This window comes from Cajanus cajan, chromosome 8 (genome assembly GCF_000230855.2).
Source record: "Cajanus cajan strain Asha chromosome 8, NIPB_CcT2T_4, whole genome shotgun sequence".
Taxonomy (NCBI): Eukaryota; Viridiplantae; Streptophyta; class Magnoliopsida; order Fabales; family Fabaceae; genus Cajanus; species Cajanus cajan.
The window spans coordinates 7,465,818-7,492,747 of record NC_138524.1 but is presented as its reverse complement, the minus strand read 5'-3'; the positions used below and the strand labels follow the sequence as shown (position 1 = coordinate 7,492,747).

Sequence of the window (26,930 nt, the reverse complement as noted above, 5' to 3'; positions counted from 1 at the left end):
ATGAGTTTATACATTAGTCTAAATTTCATTTGTGATTAAACTACGATGAAATCGATATTAATAAAATAATAAAATATAAAATAATATTAAGTAAATATAATATAATTTCATGACACTAAAAAAATTAAATAAATCATCATTTATAAATTTTTTAAAGTCTAAAATAAATATAATTTAATATTTAAGTAAAAAATTTAATGAAACAAAACAATGTCCAATTTTTATATTTAGAATACAAAATGTCAAATCAATATAAAAAACTAAGATATTATATCTTAGTTTTTTCTTATTAATATAAGTGATTAAAATTATATTTTTATAAGAAAAGCATTAAAAATAATTGTTACATAATTTATTTAGATATATTATTATTAAAAAATTAAATAAAGTTTTACATTTAATATATACATGTTTAAATAGGATTGATTCAAATTAATTTTCTATACCGGTTTGACTAATTTTGAAATAATTTGATCAATTCTTTGCTTGTTCAATTCATTTACAAAATATTTTAAATTTTAGTAGTAGTTGGATTGGACATCCGACCGATCGATACGATTCGATAACAATGATATTTTGAAAAGATGTTAGTGTCATTATAATATTCAACGTAAAGACATAATTTATTCAAAATATAATAAAAATAATTATATGACATTAAAAATGTTAGTTTAGTAACATTAAAAATGTAGTCGATATTTTTTGTCATAACAACTCGATCAAACATTTCAAAAGTCCAAATTAATAAAATATTAACAAAAATATCTTAATTTATAAAGGTGTAAAAAATTGTTTGATTCAACAAACTAATTAAATGATTTAATTAATGGAGCCAAACTTAAAAAAAAAATGACTTAAAAAATAATTAATTCAATTTGACTTAATGCATCAATTAAATCACTAATTTTTTAGAGTTGATTTAGTCTAACATTTTTTATTAAGTATAATTTAATAGATAAAAAAGTGAAAGAAAGTCACAAAAATAAATAATCCATAAAAAAATTTCATCGTGCCAAATTAACCCACATATACATTTCAACTTGTAGGGTTTACCAAATCATTTTACTACTAAACTAATTTAGTCCATTAAACTTTTATAGAACAACAATAATAACAATACATCAAATCGTTGATTCAATTTATGCACCAAAAGAAAAAGAGGGCATTATGCTTGACAATGAAACTCACTAACAATTTGTAAAAGGTCAAAACTTAGATATATTAACATATATATTGTTTGTATTAATTTAATCAAAATTAAAATTTTATTTTAGTAATATGTATAAATATATGTTACTAAGATTTATATTAAATATAAATGTATATTATCAAAATAAATATTTATTAGAAAACAATACTAACAAAATAACAATATATAATTTCGTACATAAATTAAATTCTGTCTTCATATAATCTGATGAGAAAGAATTAAAATAAAGAAAAAAACTAATGTTATATTGCCATTTTGACTAATAATTTCAAAATTATATATATATATATATATATATATATATATATATATATATAATAACATATAATAAAGTTTAATGACCGTGTATCAATGTAAAATGATTTTACATTATTAAAGGATCAAGATTTCTATCAATTTTTTTAGATGATTATTGTAAAACTTATAATATATTATGAGTTAATTATCTATACATTGTCAGTGTAAATTTTTTTTACAACAGGCAGTTAATCAGAGTCGTTAATAGTATTTTTTCATCTATTCATTTAATTAAATTAAAAAAAAAGTACTAGTAACGACTCTAATTGACTGCTAGTATAAAAAACTTTACACTGACAATATATAGATGATTAACTCATATATTATATATAACTTTTCTTGACAAAAATAATCATAATGGAATTAGATCTAACTCATTATATTTCTATTGTTCTAATCTTTCTTTCTTAATTATTAGGCTAAGTCAGGAAAAAAGAATTTGATTTAGAAACAAAATAAATAAATTCATTTATAAATAATTTTATAAAATATTTGAATCAGTAAGTATATTTATGTAAAAATAAAACAATCAATATTATGACAAAAATAACTCAAGAATTCAATTGAAAATAATTTATTCAATTCATATCGATTAAATACAATATTAATTAATTTTATATTTAGTCACAATTTTTAAATATTTAATGGTTGTGATTAATTATTAAAAATATGTGTGAGGTAATTTTTTTAACATCTGAAATATATAATGCTGCATTAAGAAGTATATATAATATTACTTTTTATTTAATCTATACTAATATATAAAAGGATATTAATTATTTTTTATTTTTATTTTTATATGTATATTTTTTTTAATAATTATCTTTTTCTTATAAGTAACTTCTTCCTCTTATATTTTTAATTTATTTTTTCTTTTAATAGACGAAGAATACTTCTTTTTCCTAGTTTATTATAATTACTATATGCAGCGTGTTGCTAAATTATGAAAGACCTTCATTTTTATCTGCGAATTAATTAATTATCGAATATTTTAGACACGGGGTTATGGTGATGGCCCCCATCACCGGGAAACAGGTAACTGTGTAGTGTACTTCGCATTTTGCAAAACCAAACACCGTCTCGATGGCGGCGTCGCGAATCGTAGCCCATCCTCCGTCCTATCTCAGCCGTCAATCTCCGCCGTCGGACGCCGTGCCGTCCCTCAACCTCACACTTCACCCAAAACGGTACCGTAACCTCGGCATTCGCGCTTCCCTTCGCGGCCACGAGGAGAAGAAGAACGATCTCGCCGCTAAACCCCACACTGTCGAATTGCGAACCTCCCCCGACGACGTCGTTTCCAGAGATCCACTCGCTCTTCCTCGTACCTTTTATTAATCCACGCTTTCCCCTTTCCGTTTTCGTTGTTGCTATTATTATTATCGATGCCTTTTGCGATTCATTTTTCAGGGCCTTTGACATCGACTCAGTTATCTGCTTCAGTTTCCGATGGTTCTCGGCTTCGTGTTGCGTATCAGGTGTTTGCTTGTTGCATTGCATGTTCTGATTGTTGTCTATTTCCCGTCTATTTTGATTAGTGGAATATAATTCCTTTGTTTTTATTTTATTTTATTTATTTATTATGTATCACTCTGTATGTAAGCACAATTATCAAAATAGTGATCAAATAGATAACAGATCTTGTTTTAAAAGAATTATTTGAATATTATCCTGAGCTTATTTGATTACCTGTGTCAGTGCTCCTGCAAGCATTACTTTCTTCACACATTTGCTTTGTTTTTCCATTTATTCATCCCGCGAAAGAGTGATAGGAGCTAATTATATATGGAATTTAAATTTCATGACATGTTAGAGTAAATTTTTACACCTGACATATTGGATGAGAGTGTAAATTAGGGCGTTGTAATTGAATTTTATATATTGTATGGCTAAATACTGCACTTTCAGGGGGTTCGCGGTGCTTACAGCGAGTCAGCAGCACAGAAGGCCTATCCAAATTGTGAAGCTGTGCCTTGTGAACAGTTTGACACTGCTTTTGAGGTAAAGTTTCGCTGCCCTTTTCTCCTAATAACGCTGAAGATTAAGTGCCTGTTTGGATTGGCGGCATTGATCCACGATTTCATGAATTTGACGCAAAAGCAAGTAATATTAACTTATTGTTTTCACGTTTTTTACGTGAGTTAAGAGTTCTGAACGTGAAACCAAACATACACTAAGATTCATCACTAGTTCAATTGGGAATTCATCATAGCAACATATTTTTTGCGATGAAAGTTATTTAGTACTACACGTTAACACAAGTTTGGGTCTTGTCTTAAATGGAGGAGTTAACTTAAAAATTGTGAATTGTGATTTAAAAATATCAAATATCCTCCCCATCACAATCCTCAAGGGCATATGATGAAGATTGGACAATCCATTTTCATTTTGAGGGTCATTACCATGTCATGCAAAGTCTTGTTGGTAATATCACACACATCAAAATGGAGCTAGAAATTAGTGCAGATCAGGAAATTCACAATCCACTAGGAAATATTTAACTAATTACATATATAATACAAATAAAATTAGTATAAAAAATATTCCTTTCATCATTTCAAGCACTAATATTTGAAACTAAGAAACAAATTAAGAATATTCATTTTTATAATTAATAGAGAAAACAGGAAATGAAAATAGAAGTGTTTTCCCATACACAAAAATCGATCTTTAAGTTGTAAATGTGAATATTCATGAAAACTTTTCTATTTAACAGAGTGACAAAACCTAAGAAAATCCAATCTCCTGTTATACAAACTAGGAAAAGACATTATCTAATACTTTAGAGTGCATACAATGAATTTGTCCAAACTAGTGGTTGAAGGATAAGAAAAAGTAGAAAGGTCTTTTATCTCATTGTGTAGAGGTGTGTAGTATTGGAAGAAATAGATGATCAAGTACTGTACCAGTGTCTGTATTGCCTATTTGCTTTCAATGAAAAGTGAAGGGATTGTGATATGGGAGAAAGAAAAGTCTGGGGACGAATGAAAAACTAAGGAATGAAAGAGTAGGGAAGTCTTAAGGGTTTGGGTGGGATTGTTGAATGAGTGTTATTTATACATTCTACTAAAAGGTCACTCAAAATCCACCATATAACATAATCCATCAAAATCTATATGTTTTTTGAATGTCATAGGACTTTTTGTAAGTTGCAAAAAGTCTCAATTGGATGCCACATTGCCACTAAATTTTGACACACTATTTAAAAATTCTTAATAATCTTGATTAAATACCCAGGGACATAGTTATATAATTTAAAAGTCTTGATTAAATATCATAAAACTTTTTTATCAAAAAAAGTTTTTTAAAAGCCCAATTCAATACACCCTGAGTTTTTTTCAGTTTCCCTTGTTTTCTTTATGGATTTTCATGTTAATCTTGATTGATTTTTGTTGTACTGTACTACTGGTTCTTGTCTGGACAAATTTAACGTATTATTTGTTATTGTTACTCTAATCACTAAAATTCAAAATCACAGGTGCTAGTTCTAGTCTTATTTTATGATTGTTGTTTTCTTACTGGGGTTACCCTTTTTTCATAGACGTTTTCCAAGAGGGTTAATTATTACTGTCTCTACTCTCTAGTCTCTTTATTTACCTCATTTTTGGTTTCCCATGCTAGGCTGTTGAAAGGTGGCTTGTGGATAGAGCAGTTTTGCCAATTGAGAATTCTTTAGGAGGGAGCATCCATAGAAATTATGATCTTTTACTCCGGCACAGTTTACATATAGTAGGAGAAGTAAAATATGCAGTCCGTCACTGTTTGATGGCCAACCATGGTGTTAAACTTGAGGATTTGAAGCGGGTTCTAAGTCACCCACAGGTGTGACTCTAACATTTTAAGCCTTACCTTTTCATGAATCACAAACATATCCTAGACTGACACTTTTTCAGGCTCTTGCTCAATGTGAGAACACACTAACAAAATTCGGATTGGTGCGAGAAGCAGTTGATGACACAGCTGGTGCTGCTAAGGTTAGTATAGAATTATTGAAAGCTATTTAGCTGTTATCATTTTAGGTGTTTCTGTTGACTAATGAATAATGATCATGCTTAAATTTTTAAGGTACAATGATGCTTCTTTCCTTTACCCAATTTTTGTGGTCAGGATCATTTGAACCTTACCCACTTTTTTGGGTTAAGAATTATGCTTCTTTCCTTAAGATTTCACTTTTCAGAGCATTTATATATTTAATTTATGTAAGTAGGTCATCCTTGGTCAAATTCTGACCTGCTTGGAAAATTAGCATATTCTTATCATCTTGTGAAGATATGGTTAGATATTGCACCTTGGGTTATAGGATTTTTATTCAATTTTTACTGGTACTGTTGATTTGTTTTTCATTATCACTTATGCTAACATAGTTACAAATTATAGCATGTCGCCTTCCACAAACTACAAGATGCAGGAGCAGTTGCTAGTTCTGCTGCTGCAAAGATCTATGGCTTGAATATACTTGCTCAGGACATTCAGGTATGGGTCCATGGCGTGAGTGATCTAACTTATGTGGTTGGCAGTTCTGGTTCATGGTAGGTTTGATCACCAATGGATTTGCATTTGCAGGATGATAGTGATAATATCACCCGATTTTTAATGCTAGCACGAGAACCTATAATTCCGGGCACTGATAGGCCATTTAAGGTACTCAACTAATAAATAGATGGAGTTATTGGATGTAATACATCTCATGTCTCAGACTCCCCCATTTATTGGTCTATGCTTTTATCAATGTTGAATATTTCCATTAATTGTGGTGTTGATTTCTCAGACAAGCATAGTGTTTTCTTTAGAAGAGGGTCCAGGGATACTTTTCAAGGCCCTTGCTGTTTTTGCTTTGCGTCAGATTAACCTAACAAAGGTTTGTTGTCTTCCCTAGCATCACCTGTTATATCTTTTGAGGAAGTGACATTGAAAGCGTGCTTTGTAGGCATTCCTGAATCCTGATTATACAATTCATTTGTTTCCCCAACAGATTGAGAGTCGTCCTTTGCGTAACCAACCTCTAAGAGCATCAGATGATAGCAACAATTCCAAGTATAATTACTGAAAATCATAGCTACTGATCTTTTTCTGAACTCAAATACATGCATCATTTAAACTTATTAGTCAAAAACTTAAAATCATTATTATTGTTGTCTGCTAAAAGGTTATATTGTTGATGATTGTCGTGCTGAACTGCTGAGCATAGTTCTTATCTTATACAGGTACTTTGATTATCTTTTCTATGTTGATTTTGAAGCATCAATGGCTGATCAGAGTGCACAAAATGCCCTAAGGCATCTAAAGGTGTGCTTTAATTTAATCCTTCAAAGCACATTGAAAGCATTACTTGAATAGACGTTCTAAAACTGATACACTTTACAGGAATTTGCTACATTCTTGCGAGTGCTAGGGAGCTATCCTGTGGACACCAGCACGTAAATAATCTTCAAAAGATGTGAGTGCCATTTTTCTTAATAATTTTCTTGGAGATTAACCTAGCAAGTTTACTGAATCTAAATGACCTCCAATTTTGGAAATTTGGTACTATACCTCGATTGTTATTGCAAACTGCATGGAACTTTATACATCGTTGCTCTTATGAATATGATATAGTTGCATTCGATGCAAATCTTTTCTGGATATCGTGTCAAATTGTCTAAATTGTCGTGCTTGAACTTCATCAATTCTCTCATATTGGTTCTATTGTGTACGAGTTTACCAAAACCATACTACATGGTGATCGTTAAGAAAATGGTTCAGTGTCTGCATTTCTTGTCCCAGTAATCCCTGATTCCCTGTTGCTTCTGCTCGAATTCCATTATTCTCTCTCTCTTGGTTTGGTTACAACTCTGCATCTTCCCCCTCCTCACCCTCCTAGAAAAAGAAAAGAAAATAGAAAAAAAAAAGAAGAGAGATGTCCCATGTTAATAACAACAATTTTGCTCTCCCGATAGATGTTTGTGGCACTGCTTAAATTGAAGTGGCGTGATGTTGCTATTGGATTATTGCTTTTGCTGGGAATAAAATCTGGACATTTACTTAGTTTGTTAACATGTATGTTAAGTCTAATGTGTGGCTTATGCTAGGTTTTTTATTTTGTAGTTTTCTTTTTTGACTTATTTGCTGTATACTTTTGTTGATGCAGGACTCCTAAGTATAATTACTGTTGTTTGCGGTTGTCAAATCATGTTAATGAATGTAGAGAGCTTACGTTGTTTCTATACAAAATATAAACAAAAAGTTGTATCAAATGTACAAGGTTCTTAAAATTTTGATGGGCCTCCGTTGCCCTTTATTTTCTCACAGCTAGCTAACAATGAATAGACATTTTCCCCCTACGTTAGTTCAAATATTTATTTTCATTGTTCTTGCTCTCAATTTTCGCGTGATGTTTCCACAATGTTCTGGCCTAAATGTGATAATGCCACGGGGACACAGTATTCAGATGGTACCTAAAACTAAAAGGATCCTGCATTTCCTCTAGCATTGACTATTTTTCAAGTAGTCATGATGTACTATTGTAATAATGTTGCATGGTAGATGGCACACATGATAATCACATAGACCGGAAATATGAATAAACTTTGGAGTGAAGGAATTAGAGTCCGTTAATATGAGCATAACTCACTTCCAAATTTAACGTAAGCATTTTTAATTCAAGTTAATATCAAAGTAAAATCAAATCTGAGAAAATCAAACTAGCGTACGGATAAGAAAAAAGTAATTGTTCTACGCCTTGTAATTAAGTGATATATCAGTGCTCACAGACTCTTAAAATTGCATTGTAACGAAGAAAAAACTGAGCAATGTAAAGGATTTCTTACAACTAACCAAAATGTATTTATTGCGAAATTAACATCTAAATGCTTAAGCTTCAGCAGTGACTGGGTAGTCAAAGGCTCAAACGTAAGGTTCAAACAGACTTGACACACTTTTGTTTGGTTTGAGTGAATTAGGAGGGAGTGATTTAAGTTAGAAGGATTTAGAAAAGAAAAAAAAATCATTTCCTTTGTTTAGTGAGTAATTAAGAAAGAAAGTAATAAAAATCTGTTTCACTGGCAATATTACATTTCTTTCCAACACATCCATGATTTCGGATGGAAATGGAAGAAAGTAATTTGCAAAAAAAAATTTCATTGAATACAACCGCGGTGATTGAAAACAGAAAAATTGTCCCCTTTTGCAAATTCTATATTTTTTCACTGGAGATTAAAAAAATACACCCACCCGTGCTTAACCATAATTTTATACTAAAACAGTTTTTGAATTTAATTAAATACGCGATGTTAAAAAAATTAATTAAATAAGATAAATTATAGCATCGTAAGAATAATTTTGTTAACGTAATTAGTTATTTTATGTTTTATGACATTTTAATTAAAAGCTTAATTAAATAAAAATAATAAATATAACCCACATTAATATACGCAACTTATGTAATACTTATTATGCATATTATTGAATTAAATTAGGTTTTAAATTTAATTACATGGATAAAATTAATTTTTTTAGTGTTTCTCATTTCTTTCCATTCACTTTTTCACATACCAAATAAATAAATAAATAAATAACCATTTCATTTCATTTTTTTTCTAATTACATCAATCCAAACAATACAAAATTTCACTTCAAAATCACTTCAATTAATATCCCCTCAATTTCACTTAGTATCTAAAGTCTAAACATAGTGTAAATCAAAGTCTTCTCACCAATCAAGATATAGAAGATGCTCAAACTTAAATTCAATACTTAAAATAAGAAGATGTATTTTAATCTGGAGCATGTTGATCTCAATGTCTTGCCATTAGATCTCTGATCAAGGCCAGGATCTCGCCTCGCATGCTGGCAACGACAGATGGAGAAACCTGTTCCTTCACGACAGAAAACCACAGATCATTTGTATCAGTATTTTTATGATTTACATGCCAGCTACATATTATTCTGGCAATGGCTGTGACATATAAACCACAATCATAGCCATTCTCTTGTAGGGGTGAATCAGTGCATTCCATAAAGCTGGCCTCAGAAGCTGAGCTTGATAACCCCATGTATCCAGAAACAGCTTTATATAGTTGCTTGGCAGGTGCTGCATTCATGCTTCTGCAACTATCATGGTGAACAAACAAATTAGCATTGCGATAGTATGCAAGTAAGCTCCAATGTGAACCACCTTCAGCTCTCTCAACATCATCATTGTCATTGATGGGAAATATAACCAATGTCTTATCAGATAAATGAAGGGGTTCTATGAAATCACTAAGAGCCTCAGCGACAGGGCATTTTAAAATCCAAAATGCAATGGATGGGGGAACCAGCAGAGTATCCTGAGAGGGATGACATGAAGAAAGATAGCTGAAATAAAACTCAATAATTCGATCATTCAAATAATATGGACCACTAAGGATGTCTAGATCCGATCGTCTAAGAACCACATCATTGTAGCTGAGAATCTTCTCATCTGCTTGTGATTTCCCCATCAAGTATATAGAAAAACCTGGTGAAAACAAATTAGGATAAGTCTTGGCTAGATATACAACTTTCAGAGGAAAAGAAAAGAACATGCACGCAAACACACAACCAATACTTAAATTTCAAGCTCTAGTTTAGGTAACACAACATGCAATGCCTAGGTTTTGTCACTTGGGTTTTTCTACACACCCTCATTTATTACTGATCATTAAAACCATGGTTGTCAATTTTTCCAGTTCAAAGTTGAAAATGCTCTCTTCAGACATCCCAATTTCTAACGGTATAATCAATTACATTGAATATGCAACCGCAGCAAAAATAAAATAGAAAACCCAAAAACGAATTCACAAGATAAATCATCGACTGCTGCATAGATGTGTATTAATCTAGCCTTGGACTTTCATTCTATAGCAACTCGAAAGCATTTAATCAAGTCGAACGGGATCGGTGAGGAATGGTTCAAACATTTTTCACCATCAACATTTAACTGATTGAATCCAAACAATAAGTAACTAATCTCCTTACCTGCTTGTTAAAACTTATCTTAATTTAAGTTCATCCTCCGTCCTATCTCCACCGTCAATCTCCGCCGTCGGACGCCGTGCCGTCCCTCAACCTCACACTTCACCCAAAACGGTACCGTAACCTCGGCATTCGCGCTTCCCTTCGCGGCCACGAGGAGAAGAAGGACGATCTCGCCGCTAAACCCCACACTGTCGAATTGCGAACCTCCCCCGACGACGTCGTTTCCAGAGATCCACTCGCTCTTCCTCGTACGTACCTTTATTAATCCACGCTTTCCCCTTTTATGAGGCCCATTTCTAATTATTAGCTGCATTAATTATATATATATATATATATATATATATATATATATATATATATATATATATATATATATATATATATATATATATATATATATATATGCTAAAATCCTATTTTGGTCCCTTATATTAATTATTTGTTTTAATTTAGTCCTATTTTTATTTTTTGTTTCAATTTGGTCCCAAACTAATTAATTAGTTTCAATTTAGTTCCAAATTAATTAATTGGTTTCAATGTGGGGCTTCCGTCCAAATTATTTAAACGGAGTTAACTTTTGGTCATGTGGATATCACGTATATGCATACGTGGATGCCACGTGGATGACAATTTTTTTGAAAATACCTGGACCCAGAACGACCCTTTCCAAAATTGAGAATAAAATATTCTTTGCTTAATTGTGCTTTTGATCGCTCAAGTATTATAATTATGCAATTTTGATCCTTAAGGTTTTAATTGAGTAATTTCAGTCCTTAAAAGATTACAGTTGTGTAATTTTAGTCTCATAACTTTAATTAAACAATTTTAATCTCTCAAATATCATAATTGTGCAATTTTAGTATTTCTTATTAAAAATTTAATAATTTTAAAATTTTAATATATATATATATATATATATATATATATAATGTTTTAAAACTATATAATTGTTTCAGAACGGGCCGTTCTGGTTTCAGATGCATGAAAAAATTAAGCATCCACGTATGCATCCACGTCCACATCCAAGTGGCGTCCACGTCACCAGGAGTTAACCCCGTTTAAATCATTTGGACGGAAGTCTCAAATTGCAATAATTTAAATTATTAGAGACCAAATTAAAATAAAAAATTAAAATGAGATTAAATTAAAACAAAAAATATTATAAAGGACCAAATTAAATTTTTAACCTTATTTATTTTTAACCTTATTTATTTGTCACCTACTATTTACTACTTATTATCTATTACATGTTACGCTCTACATATTGCCCTTTACTTGTTATTTGTTATCTGTTAAGGGGCAATAATAATAGATAACAAAATAACAAGTAATAAGTAATAAATAAAGGAAAATAAGTGACATGTAATAGATAATAAATAAAATATAACAAATAATAAGTAGAATATAACAATAGTAGATAACGAGTAACATAATCAATAAGTGGGGGAAATAGGTAACAAGTAACGATTAAGAAATATCATCTTGCTGCTAGGGTAGTTTGGTGGGTTGCAGACAATAATAACTAGTGTTCATGTTTTTGTATATTTATTTTAAAATAACAAATAAAAATTGACAGTTATGAGAAAGAGAATGAGAGAAAAAAGCAGTTGAAGAGTGACAATGAATGATTTTAAAAACAATAATGAAAGAGAAAATAAAATGTGAAAAAACTAAAGGTAAAATAAAGTTATTAAAACATGCCTGCATTTATTTATAGGTAGGTATATATAGATACAATTATACATGTTATTTTCTTTCGTTTTTTCATAGAACATAATAATAAATAATAATACTCTGCCTGTAAAAATTTAATTTGCTTCGACACATATAATAAACACGTGTGACGAGGATATAAAGAGATTCGACTATAGAAAAGCATGAGCATTAGCTATGGGAATTCTACCACAACAGCAATGTTTATATTTTAGCGAATCAGATTCCGTGGAAGAAAATGTGAAAATTTTCCAATTCTAATCTAATGCAAAATGGCATTGGCAGTTGCGAAAGGGAAACTGAAGCAGAGTGCTCAAGTTTAACAAACCAAAACAAACGCTCCCTTCAAATTCAAACAAAGCCTCACATCACACCACACGCACGCAAGCACTCTCACAGAGAAACGGTTTTCTCAGATCTGCACCCGAAGATCCATTCCCGGGAAAATGGTTCGCTTCATAGAAGACTTGCCGCCAATGGATCTGATGCGCTCCGAGATGATGACGTTCGTCCAGCTCATCATCCCCGCCGAGTCCGCTCACCGCGCCATCACCTATTTAGGCCAACTCGGCTTCCTTCAATTTCGCGACGTAACTTTTTTCTCACTTAGATCCAATCTTCGTTCCTTTTTTTCAAATTGCGTTTTCTTGCTTTTCGCGCCTTTTGTTATTCGTTTTCCGGAAATGTCTTTGTCTGCATTAGTTTTGGCTTTGTTCGAGTCGAGTGCGTGAAGTTTCTTGCGTTTCGCTCGGGAAATGATTGACGTAGCATGCGGCATTGCTTGAATTCGTGTGTTTTGAGTTCAGGAATGTGGTGCTAGTGCGGGATTTGTTCGCACGCGTCGTTCTCTCTTGTTGTTTGTTGCGCGTGATTGATTTGGAATTGGATTTTTGATGCTGGATGCTTCACGCCAATAGTTTATACGAAATAGGATTCTACATTGTATGTTGATGAATCTAGTTACGGTTTGAGAGATTGGTTGATGAACAGTTTTGTTGCATTGTTGCTTACGTTTAATTTTGTGTTTAAAATGTAGAGAAACTCACTTTAGAGGATAAACTGAGTTATCTCGGTTGTTGATTGGAAAATAATGGATGTAGTAGAATATCGAATCCACTCTTTAGATTACTCATTTTATCTTTACTCGCTTTAGAGGTTTCCAATCCACAAAACTAAGCTATTTTTGATAAATAGCTTCTCAGGTTACACAGACTTCCTATTTTTATTGAAGGTGGGTTATACTATATACTTTGTTGTTGAAAACTTGAAATTCTGAAAGGTCTTGTTTACTTTTCTGAGTTTCTCATTTTCAGTCAGTGTGGGACTTAAAATTTTCCAACACTTGTCTTGTATTGGTGAGGATAGGATGGTTTCGGTTTGGGTTCTAACTTCCAAATGAGATTGCTGCTCTCTGTTCACTGTCATGCATTGTTCTTTGTAGCATATAAATTTAGGTTCAGAAGGCGGCTAATTTTAGAAACTTGCTAATGTGGTTTCCTTTTTTACTTATATTGTGCGGCTATGTGTATGTGCTACTGATAGTGGTAAATCCTATTGGTAATCAAGGACAAAATGATGTCACTAATGAATTGTTCACTGTGCCCGTAGTCATGTTAGAGAACTATAAAAGGGTGATCTAGTGCACGAGTTTCTCGCCTAATAGGGTTTGGAGAGGGTAGATGTATGCCACCTTAACCCCACAAGGTGAGAGGGATCTGACCGTGAGACCTCCAAGTCACAAGGCAACAACCATAGAAGGACTCATGGGGGCAAGCAGGGGCCATGCAGCCCTTCCATAAGTCTTTGAGAATTGATATATTATTATGATTTAATCAATATTAAATGATTTATAACTCTGATTATATTACTAAAAAGAATATGCTGATTAATTTTTTCTATACTTCTCTATCTATGTTTTTTATGATGCATATACTATTGTAGTTGTAGGTGAATTTTATGATATATTTAACTATTATAATTTAATTTATTATTAATATTTTCTGGCCTCCCCTTAAATAGATTTCTGGATTTGTCCCTCGGAAGTTGAAGCAATTGTTGTACACAAATCAAGAAAAATTAATAAACAAATGAAAGAGAATACTACAATTTTACAAAATTATGTGAAATTAACTTTTCATTGCTAGAAACGATGTAATACAACAACTTTCTAAAAAATATTACCCCTGTTCCATAATGACTGCATTTCAAAGTTTCTACACACAAATTAAAAAATACAATAAATTTATCATTTTTTGATGTAATTTTGCTAAAATAACTCACTCTATTGATAAATACTTGAAAATTGAGAACATTTCCCGCATACTAAAACTGCAGTCATTTAAGACTGTGAGTGTTAAGAGTATAAATAAAAAAGAAGTAATTAATACTGTATTGAAAAACTAAAATGATACTTATTTTGAGACATTTTTTTTTATCTTACACAACACCTATAATGGGACGGAAGAGTATTACTATAGTTATTTTTCCCGTAATTAGCATCTTTTTTGCATATGAGGATTCTTCTTAGAAGCTGTTTCTTTATGTGATTATGAGAAAAGAATGCTTCTTAGAATTGTTGTACATCTACAGAATTGTAGCTCTTTCGGCTCTAGAGTCTGGTGGATCTAAATATATATGGATATTGGATAAGCAAAAGCTTTGATGCTAATGTTCAATTCGGGTCTATTTTCTCATACATTACACGGACAGACTAAAAGTGGGGGTGTTATTTAAAGTTCCAGGAATATATATTCTTTGCAATATCATATATAATGATGTATCCTATTATAAATGATATTTTGGGTGGCAACTTGCAGGTTTGTTTGAGTGTTGGGAAATGTTTTTAGTTTGTTTCAACTTTTTTCCTTAGCTGTCATATCTTTCTAAAATTTCTGGTTCCGGTGTTGATGGTATAAAATTTTTCTGGAGATTAATCACTGCATTTCTTATGGATTCTATTTTCTTATCTGTAGTTAAATGCTGAAAAAAGCCCCTTCCAGAGAACATTTGTTAACCAGGTAATCTACACTGCGCTAATTATTAGAAACCCTATTGCATTTTGAATGCCCTTAATTTTGTCCCGTTTTGGAATGGTAACTATCAGTATTATTTTTTATGTTAGGACTTAGTCTGCAGTTTGGATTTGAGGTTATTTTATGGGGCCAGATATTATGACACTATCTTCTCAATTTACTAGTTAGAAAAAAATTTGAAAATATCTTCTATTAAGTACATAGTTTATAGTTTATTTCATGTTAAAGAGATTATTATTTTCCAAATTCTCTAGATTGATATCTATATGCGGGCACACACACACACATATATATATATATATATGAGAAGAGATCTTTTTACTCCAGGGGTAAGTCTACCTAGACTTATTCCGTTTAATAACTCATATTCTACATCAAATTTCAACGATCCAACAATTCAATTTAAAGTTCTTAATGCATAGATCAAATCTGTAAATTTTTAGAAAATGTGAAAATCATTTTATACTTCATTTCATTAATTCGAGTCAATGTATAAAATGATTTTATGATTATCCGTCAATTTAAATTAATGAAATGAAGTATCAAATGATTTTCAAGTTTTCTAAAAATTTGCAGATTTGATCTATGCGTTAAGAACTTTAAATTGAACGGTTGGATTGTTGAAATTTGATTTAAAACATAAGTTATTGAATGGAGTAAGTCTAGGTAGACTTACTTCTGGAGTAAAAGGATCCCTCCTCTCTCTCTCTTTCTATCCTCTCTCTCTCTCTCTCTCTCTCTATATATATATATATATATATATATATTATATTTTAATCTGTTTCCATCTATGCATCTCTTAAGGATAAAATTGAGATAAAAAAAAAATATGTATACAAGAAGTTAACTGCTCACTCTATGACGAATTGTCTATTTATTTCTTTATTTTGTTTTTTTTGTTTTGTTTTGATGGAGATACGTAGTGCCTTTCTTCGTGTTAATTAAAATAAGGAAGAAACTGGTTCAAACTTTGGGAAGAAGTTTATTTTTATTGTTTTCCTCTCTTTTGTGGAATTAAAATGAATTTGGTGTATAAAATATTGTCATTGTTGAAATTGTTGGGATTAAGGTAGAGGAAATGGAAAAGATAGATAAAAAAGACTGGAATATGCTCTCTGATGTATATTGATGTGATGCGATATGTGACTTGAAAGACTAGGCACTAATCTTTGTTATATATTTGGCTCGTAATCCTTATTAATTAAGAAAACAAATGATGAAATATGAGACACTCCTAAGAGATCATCAAAGTTATTTTAAAATATTAAGAAATAAATAAAATGATATTATGAGATGTTTTGATGTTTTAGCAGAAAATTTAGCTTTTTATAGTTTCTTTGCACTGGATATATTGTTATCTATCTTCATAAGTCATGATAGTGATAATATTCTCTAAACATATATATATATATATATATATATATATATATATATATATGTATATATATATATATTATTATTATTATTATGCTAACTGCATTTTTCTTGACAGGTAAAGCGATGTGCAGAAATGTCAAGAAAGCTACGATTCTTCAAGGATCAAATCAATAAAGCTGGTCTAATGTCTTCGCATCCGGTCTTGCAATCAGATATTTATCTGGAGGATTTAGAGGTCCTTCTCTATTTCACTTTTTTCCCCATCAGATGTGATCGTTGTCCTTGGGTTTATTCAATATATACATGGCTGGCTGCCAGCAATAACATGATGATGGATCTTATGTTGGTTGTCTTCAATTTTACCTGTTTACATGGGTGGTTATCACTATTGAATCTGACATTGTTAGTTATGCTGTTTTTCTCTTATATCAGATACAACTTGCTGAGCATGAGCATGAGCTAATTGAAATGAACTCTAATAGTGAGAAACTTCGGCAATCATATAACGAACTCCTAGAGTTCAAGATTGTATTACAAAAGGTATTCTCCTTGGATATTGTGGTTAGGATAGTCTCTTTTAAAGTTCTGTAGAGGTTTTGATATGCTCTCTATTATTTCTGGTTACGCTAGTTTTTCCTGTTTTAATTCAATTAGCCAATAGGGGTCTTTTTTGATTGAAACTCAACATTAGTCATTGGAGATATTTTGTTGATCTGCTTTTCTGCTATACTTCTGATTTTAATGTATTCTGTCTTGTTCAATGACATTTTATCTGTAATCTATAATTATAAATGTAATTCTGTTCTTTTCGATGGAAAATACTCCTACATACTTTCTCTCATGTACGGATGATATAATTTTGTGGGCATGTTTCAGGCATGTGGTTTTCTTGTTTCAAATCATGGCAAAGCCATTTCAGAAGAGAGAGAACTGGAGGAGAACGTTTTCTCAAACGAAAACTATGTTGAGACACCATTTTTGTTTGAACAGGTTCCTTAACATCTTATTACTGTTGATATTTTTCTACTACAGAAAGTGTAAAGGTTCTGTTACAAGTTTTTTTCAATTTTATTTTGACATGTAAGGGAACTGTAATAAATGGTTTATTTTCAGGAAGTGAGGCCTGCACCATCAAATCAATCTGGTTTAAGATTTATCAGTGGGATAATTTGTAAATCCAAAGTTCTTAGGTTTGAAAGGATGTTGTTTCGTGCTACAAGAGGCAATATGCTTTTCAATCAGGCACCTGCTGATGAACAAATCGTGGATCCTATTTCAGCCGAGATGGTTTTCTTCCTTCTTATCAATTTAATGAATATTGATAATTTATCTTTAGTTTTGTTAATCAGTATTTAACTTATTACTTTAACCAATCCCATGCCCAGTTTGTTTATTTTTCTAATAATTTCTCTGTCCTCCTGATGACACAGATTCCTGATCCTCTTTTCAGGTTGAGAAAACTGTGTTTGTAGTTTTTTTCTCTGGGGAGCAAGCAAGAACAAAGATTCTGAAAATTTGTGATGCATTTGGTGCAAATTGTTACCCTGTTCCTGAAGACATAAGTAAACAGAGGCAAATAACTTCGGAGGTATGTATGCTCAGATTAAGAAGATATTTTTTCCTCTTCGATTTTATATACCTTTGTGTCATAACATAGAGGTCATATGTGCTCCAGTTTCTAGATAAAACTGAACTTTTTGCTGCTACAGTTTCTTTGGGGAAAAGTTGCTGTCTGAACTTCAATATTTTAATATTGTTGAGATCCCATGACTACAGATATATGAGTAATGTAGTCCTTATAAGGATTAGATACTCCTCTCTTTATAAGTCAATTTTGTAGGGTTGAATTAAGTCCTAATTCCAATTCTAAGATGGGAAAAGCATCCAAACACTAGGGAACCCTCCCTTAAAAGCTAACTGTTAAGGGGGGAGAATCAAGCAGTTAAATACTCAAGTCACTACCAGTTTCTTTTGATGCTCTTTAAGATTTTCAGTATTCAGTACCATAATGTTTCGGGGGATCTTTTCCATCAATATCATTCAAGGGTAAAGAGTAGTATCAAGTAAAAAAAAAAGGAGCACAATAACAACCAGGCCTTAACTCATGATAAGCACCTTAACAGAATCACACCACAAAAGCTGGTTGTTAGGAGAGCCCAGGCCTTGTAAACTCCACACTAGAATCCCAAACTTTCAATGTGGGACTCGAGTCCCATACTATGGAATTGAATCCTAACACATCTCACTAGGTGGTGTAGACTACATGGACCAATGATAAAAGAAAAAAGGTCTACCATTCATTAAATTGAAATCAACGGTGCCTTGTTGCTTTATATCATTACATGTTATAATTGTTGACTGTAAAAATGGGAAGTTGGATATTGTTGAAATTATTGGGTAAGTGTATATAAAAAAAAAAAAAGAAACTAGAGACTAAATAATGTGAAATTGATGGATTTGACGTGATACAACTGACAAACACTAACCCAAATTTACATGAATACTAGATTCCTGATATTAATTTAATAATGAAACAAGTCATGAAATATAATGAAGTATGGAAACCACTCTTATGAGATATGTAACATACTCCAAATTAGTATGAGATACAATAATGATATTATGAGATATTTTTAGATATTCTAACACTACTCTTCAAGTTAAAATTTAAGCTTGTTAAAAAAACAAATGAAAAATATCACAGTGGCAGGCAACAAAATCTGAAGATGGGACCATACTACATTTTGGACTGGAGTTTGAGGCAAAAGATAGTCATCAAACTGCTCTGGGAACAAATGTAGGGGCTAGAATGCATCAGGGGCGAAGATGCAGTTTATGTGAGATGTAGCAAAAAAAAAGTCAACATTGGAATGATCTTGGGAGTTGGGAGAAAAGTCACCATTGGTATGATCATTAGTGGACTATTGGACTTATTGTCAACAAGAGAATAACTTTATATTATCAAAAAATTTTGTCTTTACCATTTGTATCCTCCACATATTTTATATTATCAATAATAACACTAAAAGGGAGGGGCGTAAACCAGGAGAGAGAAATAATCAAGTGTGTAAAGAGATAGAGAGAAGGTGCCAGAAGTAGAACATGACAAGAGAATGAGTAATTGGAAAAAGAAAATAATTGTGGAAATAAAGTGGACTTCCATATTTATGGAAATGCAGCAGCTGAATAGTGGCAGGCTGGTGGTACTGCTCCAATATCATGTTTAGATTATAAGGTTTAGGTAGGGAAAAAAGGAAAGGACGACGGAGAAAATGGAGATAGAATAATCTGAACTTGAATTGATTTGATGCTGTACAAAAAGACAAAGCAGTAACCCCTATTAATATGAATGCTAGACTCCTAAGTTTAATCAAATAAGGAAACAAATCATGACATATAATGAAATATGAAAACCTTTTCTAAGAGATATACATGATATTCTAAACTATTCTAAGATACAACAGTGATATTTTCTGGATATTCTAATAGAGATTGTATGATTTCTAATTAAAAGAATAGTTTTTGGTTACAGGTTTCATCACGTCTTACTGACTTAGAGGCAACTCTGGATGCTGGGATTAGGCATCGGAATAAGGCTCTAGCTTTTGTAGAAGCCCATTTTTCAGAATGGATGGACATGGTTAGAATTAGCTTCTGAATATATTCTTGTTCCTTGGGATGTAGCTGCAAGGCATTCCTAATACCTGATCAGCTTTTGATGGATATTTAATATGAACCAATACCTCTCATTCTTTTCATCTTGTCCTAGGTAAGAAGAGAGAAGGCTGTGTATGATACCCTGAACATGTTAAATTTTGATGTCACCAAAAAATGTCTTGTTGGAGAGGGCTGGTGCCCTATATTTGCAAAAACACAGGTATTCTACCCTCCTTAAATTTCTTTGCCCTTTAATTTTTGAAAGGTTCAAAATATCGGTGATTTATATTGTTTATTAATTATTAAAGAGATTGCAACTTTTGATATTCCAGATTCAGGAGGCACTGCAACGGGCAACTTTTGACAGCAATTCGCAAATCGGCATAATCTTTCATTCAATGGATGCACTAGAATCACCACCTACATATTTTAGAACCAACAGTTTCACAAGTCCATATCAGGAAATTGTTGATGCATATGGGTGAGCCTAATATTTAATATGTTTATTAGCGGCAACACAAATTGATAATGTTTTTGAAATAAATTTCTTTTTTTGAAGTTAGGAATGCGTGGCAAAGTGCTATGCCTGTGTCAATAGATATAGATAGACAAATCTATATTTATAGTTCTATATCTACTAAAAAGGGAATATGTTTTAGTAATTACTTTTTTGGTATCTACTTTTGATTGGACAGTTTTACACCAAAATAAAACATTTTTAAATTACCCACTCTATAATAAAGAGAGAGGAAAAAAAAACCACCCATTCACTAATATACTTGGTTACTTGTTTTCAAATCTTAATTTTTTTTTTTGCTATAACTATTTTAATACATAAAAATAATAAATATAGAAGCACAATACAAAGTGTCTGTTTAGGATAAATCCAGTTTAGGATGGTACCCTTATTTTCCAATTTTACTATAAAAACTAAAAAATTCCTAACACTAATGATCCCCCCTACTTAGCAGTGTTGGATCATAAATGTCTTCCTAGGATGCGTTTGGTAATCAGGATATGAGAAGATATTCTATTATATGATCTATTGTTTGTTGTACCAACAAAATATGATAAGATCTCCTCCCTCCTCTCTATATATTATATTGTATATATAATTTAATATAATATAATATATATATTATATTATATAAAATACAATATATTATATATATATATAATAAGTATAACATATATAATATTGTTTTTAAAGTTTAAAAAAATACGTTTTAAATATTAATTTATATAATATATTATATAAAATTTGCATTCATTATTTTTTCTTATATAATTATAATAATTTTGACACATAAAATTAAAGTATATTATCAATTAAAATAAATAATTATTATATAAATAGTTTATAAAGAAATTTTTTTGAATAATAATTATAATTTTAAAAATATTATAATTTTTATTATTTTGAGAAAAGTAATCACATAAATAAAAAATATTTTTTATAATATAGTTAAAATTAATTTTTTAATTTGAATAATTAAATTAAAACTTATTTTTTAAAAAAATTATATGTAATTTTAATGAAACAATAATTTTGTTATTTGAACATGATTTATTTTATATGATGATGTGTACTAAACATTGAATAGAAATAAAGTTCATCATGCTTTTGTCATATCATACACTTATCTTGTCCTATTCTCGTATTGTACCCTTTCCTATCTCACCACTAAATATGCCCTTAATGTACGGAGTTGGATAAAGCCAGTTTAAGGTGGTACCCTTATTTTGCTATAAAAACTGAAAAATTCCTAGTCCTAACGAGTCCTTGTACTTGACAGTGTTGCAAGATATCAAGAAGCAAATCCTGCAGTTTATACAACTATTATATTCCCATTTCTTTTTGCGGTTATGTTTGGCGACTGGGGTCATGGAATTTGCCTGTTGCTGGGAGCGTTGATTCTTATAGCACGTCAAAGCAAGCTCAGCACTCAGGTATTTTTCATTCTAGCTTTGACATAAATAAAGTAGTGGTGGGAGGATTATACCAAAAATTCATAATGGGTGTTATATCTATTATGGTTAATCTTCTTTGCACAAATACTTGTTAGAGTTGTATCAAATTTGATCAAGATTCATTTCCATCTAATTGTAGTAGGATCATCATATTATTGTTCAGAGTTTAGTATCCAATGTTTTCTATGATTTAGTTGATAAATAGCACAATAATTAAGTTACACTAAATTTATGTCCTTAAATATCTTAATGTATTATGGTAATCAATCTATTGTACTGCATACAAGTGCAAAAGAGTTGCACAATATCCTGTACTTTTCTTTTACTCTTGGCTTTGGAATTAAGTACTTAACAATTCTATTTTATTTCTTCCAGCGACTTGGAAGCTTTATGGAAATGTTATTTGGTGGGCGTTATGTGCTACTTTTGATGTCACTATTTTCAATCTATTGTGGGTTAATCTACAATGAATTCTTCTCTGTTCCTTTTCACATATTTGGCGCATCTGCTTACAAATGCCGAGATAATTCATGCAGGTGTCTTTTATTTTTCTCTCTTTTTTGTGCCAGTTTTTTTTTTTTGGGGTATCATTACCTAGATATACAATGCATTAACTGTTGGTGTTTTATGTTTTTTTAAGTGAAACAACCAACCAACCATTCAATTCCTGCTAAATTCCATTTTTGCTACAATACAAATGTTGATTCAAATCTTTCTGCTACTCACAAGTCATGTACCATGATGCTTCACCAAGCTTTCCACTTGTTTTTTTCAATGTTTTCCATCCTCTTCCTTCTCTTCTACAAATTAACATAAAAAAACTTGTAAATTTCCTAAAAGTTTAAGTTATAAATTAAAGTTAACTTTCTACAAATTAAGATAAAACTAAATCAAATGAATGACTCAAGTCAAAGAAAATTAAGATAAGTACTTCAATTTATGCCCCAAGATTAAAGCAAATATGAGATTTATCATACCATCAATTCCATCCTGGGAAGAATCTTTAGGTTTGACACCATCAGTCATCAGATATGGTTGGGGACAGTTCTAAGTGAGTTGCCTTAATGTCTGTATATTATGATTGTTTCCTTGAAAAACTGAAGTTCTATTTATTTAAAATTGATTCACATTTCACTCAAGAGTATCACCTTCAAATCTACATCATCCGAAATAATTTGATTGACATCTCTTCCACAGTTGCACACTTCAGTTATGCTTTGTCTTTGCTCCTTTCCTCCTTCAAAATGGTGCTAATTTTGGGTGTTTATATTGTCAGAGCTTGCAATTGGAATGTTGTTTTGTAGCCATGTTTTAACTTGGTGGTGTGTGGTTTATATTGTCAAAGGGATGCGCATACTACTGGCTTAGTAAAATACAGAGAACCATATCCATTTGGTGTGGATCCCAGTTGGCGGGGAAGCCGTTCAGAATTGGCTTTTCTAAACTCTCTCAAGATGAAGATGTCCATTCTGTTTGGTGTGGTGCACATGAATTTGGGAATTATATTAAGTTACTTCAACGCTTGTTTCTTTAGCAACTCACTGGATATAAGGTGCTCACTTTTCTTCTAACTTCTCCTAGCAGTTATTGTTTTGCTTTGCTTTCATTAGAATGTTGTAACCTACTCGTCATGGTGCTTTTAGGTACCAGTTTGTGCCCCAGATGATTTTCCTTAACTGTCTATTTGGATATCTTTCCCTTCTCATCATTGTCAAGTGGTGTACTGGCTCTCAGGCAGACCTTTATCATGTAATGATTTACATGTTTTTAAGCCCTTTCGACAATCTTGGCGAGAATCAATTGTTCTGGGGCCAAAGGCCACTTCAAGTAAGATTCATTTCTTTGCTGCTTTGTTACTCAATAATTGTTGTTCCATTTCCTTGTTTATATCATTTTAAATTTCTTTGTGTTCATGATATGCAGGTTGTGCTATTGCTTTGGGCTTTAATTGCAGTTCCATGGATGCTCTTTCCAAAGCCTTTTATACTAAAGAAGCTTCATAACGAGGTGCCACTTTTGCCTCCCTTGTGTATGATTTTCTTGCTTGAAAATTAATTACTTCTCCAAAATTATTGTTTACATGTTAATATGTCTACATTACATACATATCCTTGTCGGTTTGATTTTCCTCTTTTGCTTGTATTTTTTTATTGTGGTTGTCAAATTTCAATTCTTCATGAGGTCCACCATAAGACCGTTCTTCTTTAGACAAAACCATGTTTGTTTTTAAATCACTTGCAACTTCTATTGGCTGCACCGACATTTTTTTAGCTGTATATAGTTTCCCTTGTCCTATACTTTTGTTACGGTTAGTTATTAAATAATAAATTCCAAGGAGTTTGTGAAGTTTAATCTTTTATCTTGATAATATAGAGATTTCAAGGACGCACTTATGGTATGCTTAATAGCTCTGAGGTTGATCTTGAGTTGGAACCAGATTCTGCCAGGCAACACCGTGAGGAATTCAATTTCAGTGAGGTCTTTGTCCACCAAATGATTCACTCCATTGAGTTTGTTCTAGGTTCAGTTTCAAATACAGCCTCATATCTACGACTTTGGGCATTAAGGTTTGGTCAGCTATGATTTTCTCTCATTGCCTTGGGTCCGTATTTTATCATTTTTTAAACCTTGGTTGATATTTTTTACCACTTTGCAGCTTGGCGCACTCTGAACTTTCTACCGTTTTTTATGAGAAAGTCCTGCTTCTTGCTTGGGGGTGAGTTTGATTCATAACCTTTCATTAATATGACATACTATTTTTTGAGCTTTTCATTGAGATGTTTCCTTTAATTTTTTTTAACACCCCCCCCCCCCCCCCCCAAAAAGATGCATCCTGTAATAGACAATAAAACTATAATTTATAATCAAAGTTGTCTGAATGGTTATTACGAAATAGCAATTAAAGGAAGGTTTTCATAGTCCACAAAAATGTGTGATATTTTTATTGTGTGAGCATAAAGAGGAAGGGTGCTGGAATAAATTCCATCATTGATATTTATCAAATTGCTTAACTTTGTGATGTTAAAGTACTGCTTTATGTTTGGTCTTGGGTGGCAATAGCATACGTTAAGTTCTACGTAATTTCTTTATTTATCATGAAAGTAACCTTTATTAATATTATTATTCCTAGTTTGAGATCATGGTATGGAATGGGCATCATTGTTACTGACAGTTAGGAACTTTTTTTAATAGGGAAAAGTCAGTAAGATATTTTTATGCTTCAGAGTAGTTTTTGAACAGATAATGTGTTTATACCTTATTCTACAGGTGCTATTTTCATTAAGATCATGGCTGATAAAATTATCTTAATTAATGACAGTGCATCCATTAATTTATTGTGCACGATCCAATTGCTAGTTTAGAATAGTGTGAGTTCTGAATCTTCTGATGAGTTCCTGATTAGAAGTTGTGGCGATACCAGTACAATTATCTAACTAGTCTCCACATATTGTAAACATAAATATTTTGTATGTTTTTTGAGTTTGAGTTGAAGAAATTTTAGTTGAAGTTAATTCAGAGCCGTATGAAAAAACCCTCCGTCGTGTCTGCATTCTTTTGTTGGATATTTTAGGCTCAAGAATTATCCATGTATCATGCTTGCATTCCTTTTTGGCATTTATCTTTTTTAATATCATTTTTTTTATTTAATTGTCGATGTCATCGCTGATTACCATTATAACAGGTATGACAATCTTGTCATTCGATTAGTGGGGCTAACTGTTTTTGCCTTTGCAACTGCCTTTATACTATTAATGATGGAGACTCTCAGTGCTTTTCTTCACGCCTTGCGTCTTCACTGGGTAGAATTCCAAAATAAATTCTACCATGGTGATGGATACAAGTTCAGACCTTTTTCCTTCGCCTCCTTAACAGAGGATGAAAATTGATCCATTCTTGTCTGTCTTGGTCTTGGCAAATATGTGCAAAGGATATATATACATAAGTAGAAGGAACACAGAATATTTTCTTTTGTAATTTTCTTTTTCTTTCTTAGAGTAGGAAAATGGGAAGAGTTTAGGGAGAAGGAAATTGTTAGACTAATTTTGTAAAAGAGAAGTCCATCATAGTTTAGCTATTGGTTATTTGGGGTTACACACATACACATAATGTAGCGTGGGCTTTCATAGGATGTAGGTATTTACTCTGAATTCTTTTGTAATGATTAACTACAAGTTATAGTCCCTTCCTTTTTATTAGTTTTAATCAGAAAACACTATGCCATCTGTATGAACTCGTGACATGATAAGCAGACTGTAGCCCAGAATAAAATTTGAATTAATTTATGCACCTCTCTGGCTCTGGGAATCAAATAAAGTGACATTACACATCTTTTTTACTACTTTTATCTGCACTTCTGTCTAGCTTTATATATCTGAGTAATTCATTAAATTAGTTATTGAAAATGTAATTATTAGTCATTTTAGTCGTTTAAATTATGAAGGAAAAATAAAAATTGTCCTCAAAATCATTAAAAGTGTCAGCCAAAGATTAACGTTTGTCACACTAAACCTAAAAGAAAAATGATAGAATCTCCGAAAGGATGATTCGAAAATCATTCGAAGTGATTAAAATATTAAATTAAATAATTATTTTATAATAAATTTATAAAAAATATAATAATATTTTAATATTTCGGAAGATGATTCGAACTGTGTTTCGAAGGATATATCATTACTCAACCTAAAATAACTAACTTT

At 31.4% G+C, this 26,930-nt stretch overlaps 3 protein-coding genes across 4 annotated transcripts; 2 read left to right on the top strand and 1 right to left on the bottom strand.

The window, feature by feature from the left end:
* Nucleotides 1-2,470: 2,470 nt before the first annotated feature.
* Nucleotides 2,471-7,867, top strand: LOC109798661 (arogenate dehydratase/prephenate dehydratase 2, chloroplastic). Its single transcript, XM_020359008.3, has 12 exons — nucleotides 2,471-2,831; nucleotides 2,918-2,985; nucleotides 3,416-3,508; nucleotides 5,129-5,329; nucleotides 5,401-5,481; nucleotides 5,885-5,980; nucleotides 6,071-6,148; nucleotides 6,276-6,365; nucleotides 6,480-6,541; nucleotides 6,712-6,793; nucleotides 6,872-6,944; nucleotides 7,635-7,867. The coding sequence occupies exons 1-11, from the start codon at nucleotides 2,591-2,593 to the stop codon at nucleotides 6,926-6,928; spliced, it is 1,149 nt and encodes a 382-aa protein (XP_020214597.2). The 5' UTR covers nucleotides 2,471-2,590; the 3' UTR covers nucleotides 6,929-6,944; nucleotides 7,635-7,867.
* A 1,178-nt stretch (nucleotides 7,868-9,045) lies between these two features.
* Nucleotides 9,046-10,771, bottom strand: LOC109798663 (Cysteine proteinases superfamily protein). The gene is made up of 2 exons (XM_020359009.3): nucleotides 10,484-10,771; nucleotides 9,046-9,983 (listed from the first exon to the last, which is right to left on the bottom strand). The coding sequence occupies exon 2, from the start codon at nucleotides 9,964-9,966 to the stop codon at nucleotides 9,280-9,282; it is 687 nt and encodes a 228-aa protein (XP_020214598.1). The 5' UTR covers nucleotides 9,967-9,983; nucleotides 10,484-10,771; the 3' UTR covers nucleotides 9,046-9,279.
* Nucleotides 10,772-12,362: 1,591 nt separating this feature from the next.
* LOC109798881 (V-type proton ATPase subunit a1) lies at nucleotides 12,363-26,520 on the top strand. Of its 2 annotated transcripts, none has more exons than XM_020359307.3 (18): nucleotides 12,363-12,786; nucleotides 15,169-15,213; nucleotides 16,721-16,840; nucleotides 17,038-17,145; nucleotides 17,482-17,595; nucleotides 17,719-17,892; nucleotides 18,056-18,193; nucleotides 20,138-20,245; nucleotides 20,375-20,482; nucleotides 20,595-20,743; nucleotides 22,059-22,212; nucleotides 22,609-22,769; nucleotides 23,579-23,785; nucleotides 23,877-24,060; nucleotides 24,157-24,240; nucleotides 24,607-24,800; nucleotides 24,890-24,949; nucleotides 25,916-26,520. In XM_020359307.3, the coding sequence occupies exons 1-18, from the start codon at nucleotides 12,643-12,645 to the stop codon at nucleotides 26,118-26,120; spliced, it is 2,457 nt and encodes an 818-aa protein (XP_020214896.1). In that variant the 5' UTR covers nucleotides 12,363-12,642; the 3' UTR covers nucleotides 26,121-26,520. The 2 variants fall into 2 exon arrangements, with proteins under 2 accessions (XP_020214896.1, XP_020214897.1); XM_020359308.3 differs by lacking the exon at nucleotides 12,363-12,786 and adding an exon at nucleotides 14,904-15,012.
* Nucleotides 26,521-26,930: the final 410 nt, after the last annotated feature.

Bases quoted from the DNA above. Each gene is read 5' to 3' on its own strand.
- LOC109798661 (XM_020359008.3), top strand. From the start codon at position 2,591: ATGGCGGCGTCGCGAATCGTAGCCCATCCTCCGTCCTATCTCAGCCGT. The intron at 6,366-6,479 runs GTTTGTTGTCTT...TTTCCCCAACAG, and splicing joins GTCAGATTAACCTAACAAAG to ATTGAGAGTCGTCCTTTGCG. The intron at 6,794-6,871 runs GTGTGCTTTAAT...TACACTTTACAG, and splicing joins ATGCCCTAAGGCATCTAAAG to GAATTTGCTACATTCTTGCG.
- LOC109798881 (XM_020359307.3), top strand. From the start codon at position 12,643: ATGGTTCGCTTCATAGAAGACTTGCCGCCAATGGATCTGATGCGCTCC. The intron at 17,146-17,481 runs GTATTCTCCTTG...GGCATGTTTCAG, and splicing joins TCAAGATTGTATTACAAAAG to GCATGTGGTTTTCTTGTTTC. The intron at 24,801-24,889 runs GTTTGGTCAGCT...ACCACTTTGCAG, and splicing joins CTACGACTTTGGGCATTAAG to CTTGGCGCACTCTGAACTTT.
- LOC109798663 (XM_020359009.3), bottom strand. From the start codon at position 9,966: ATGGGGAAATCACAAGCAGATGAGAAGATTCTCAGCTACAATGATGTG.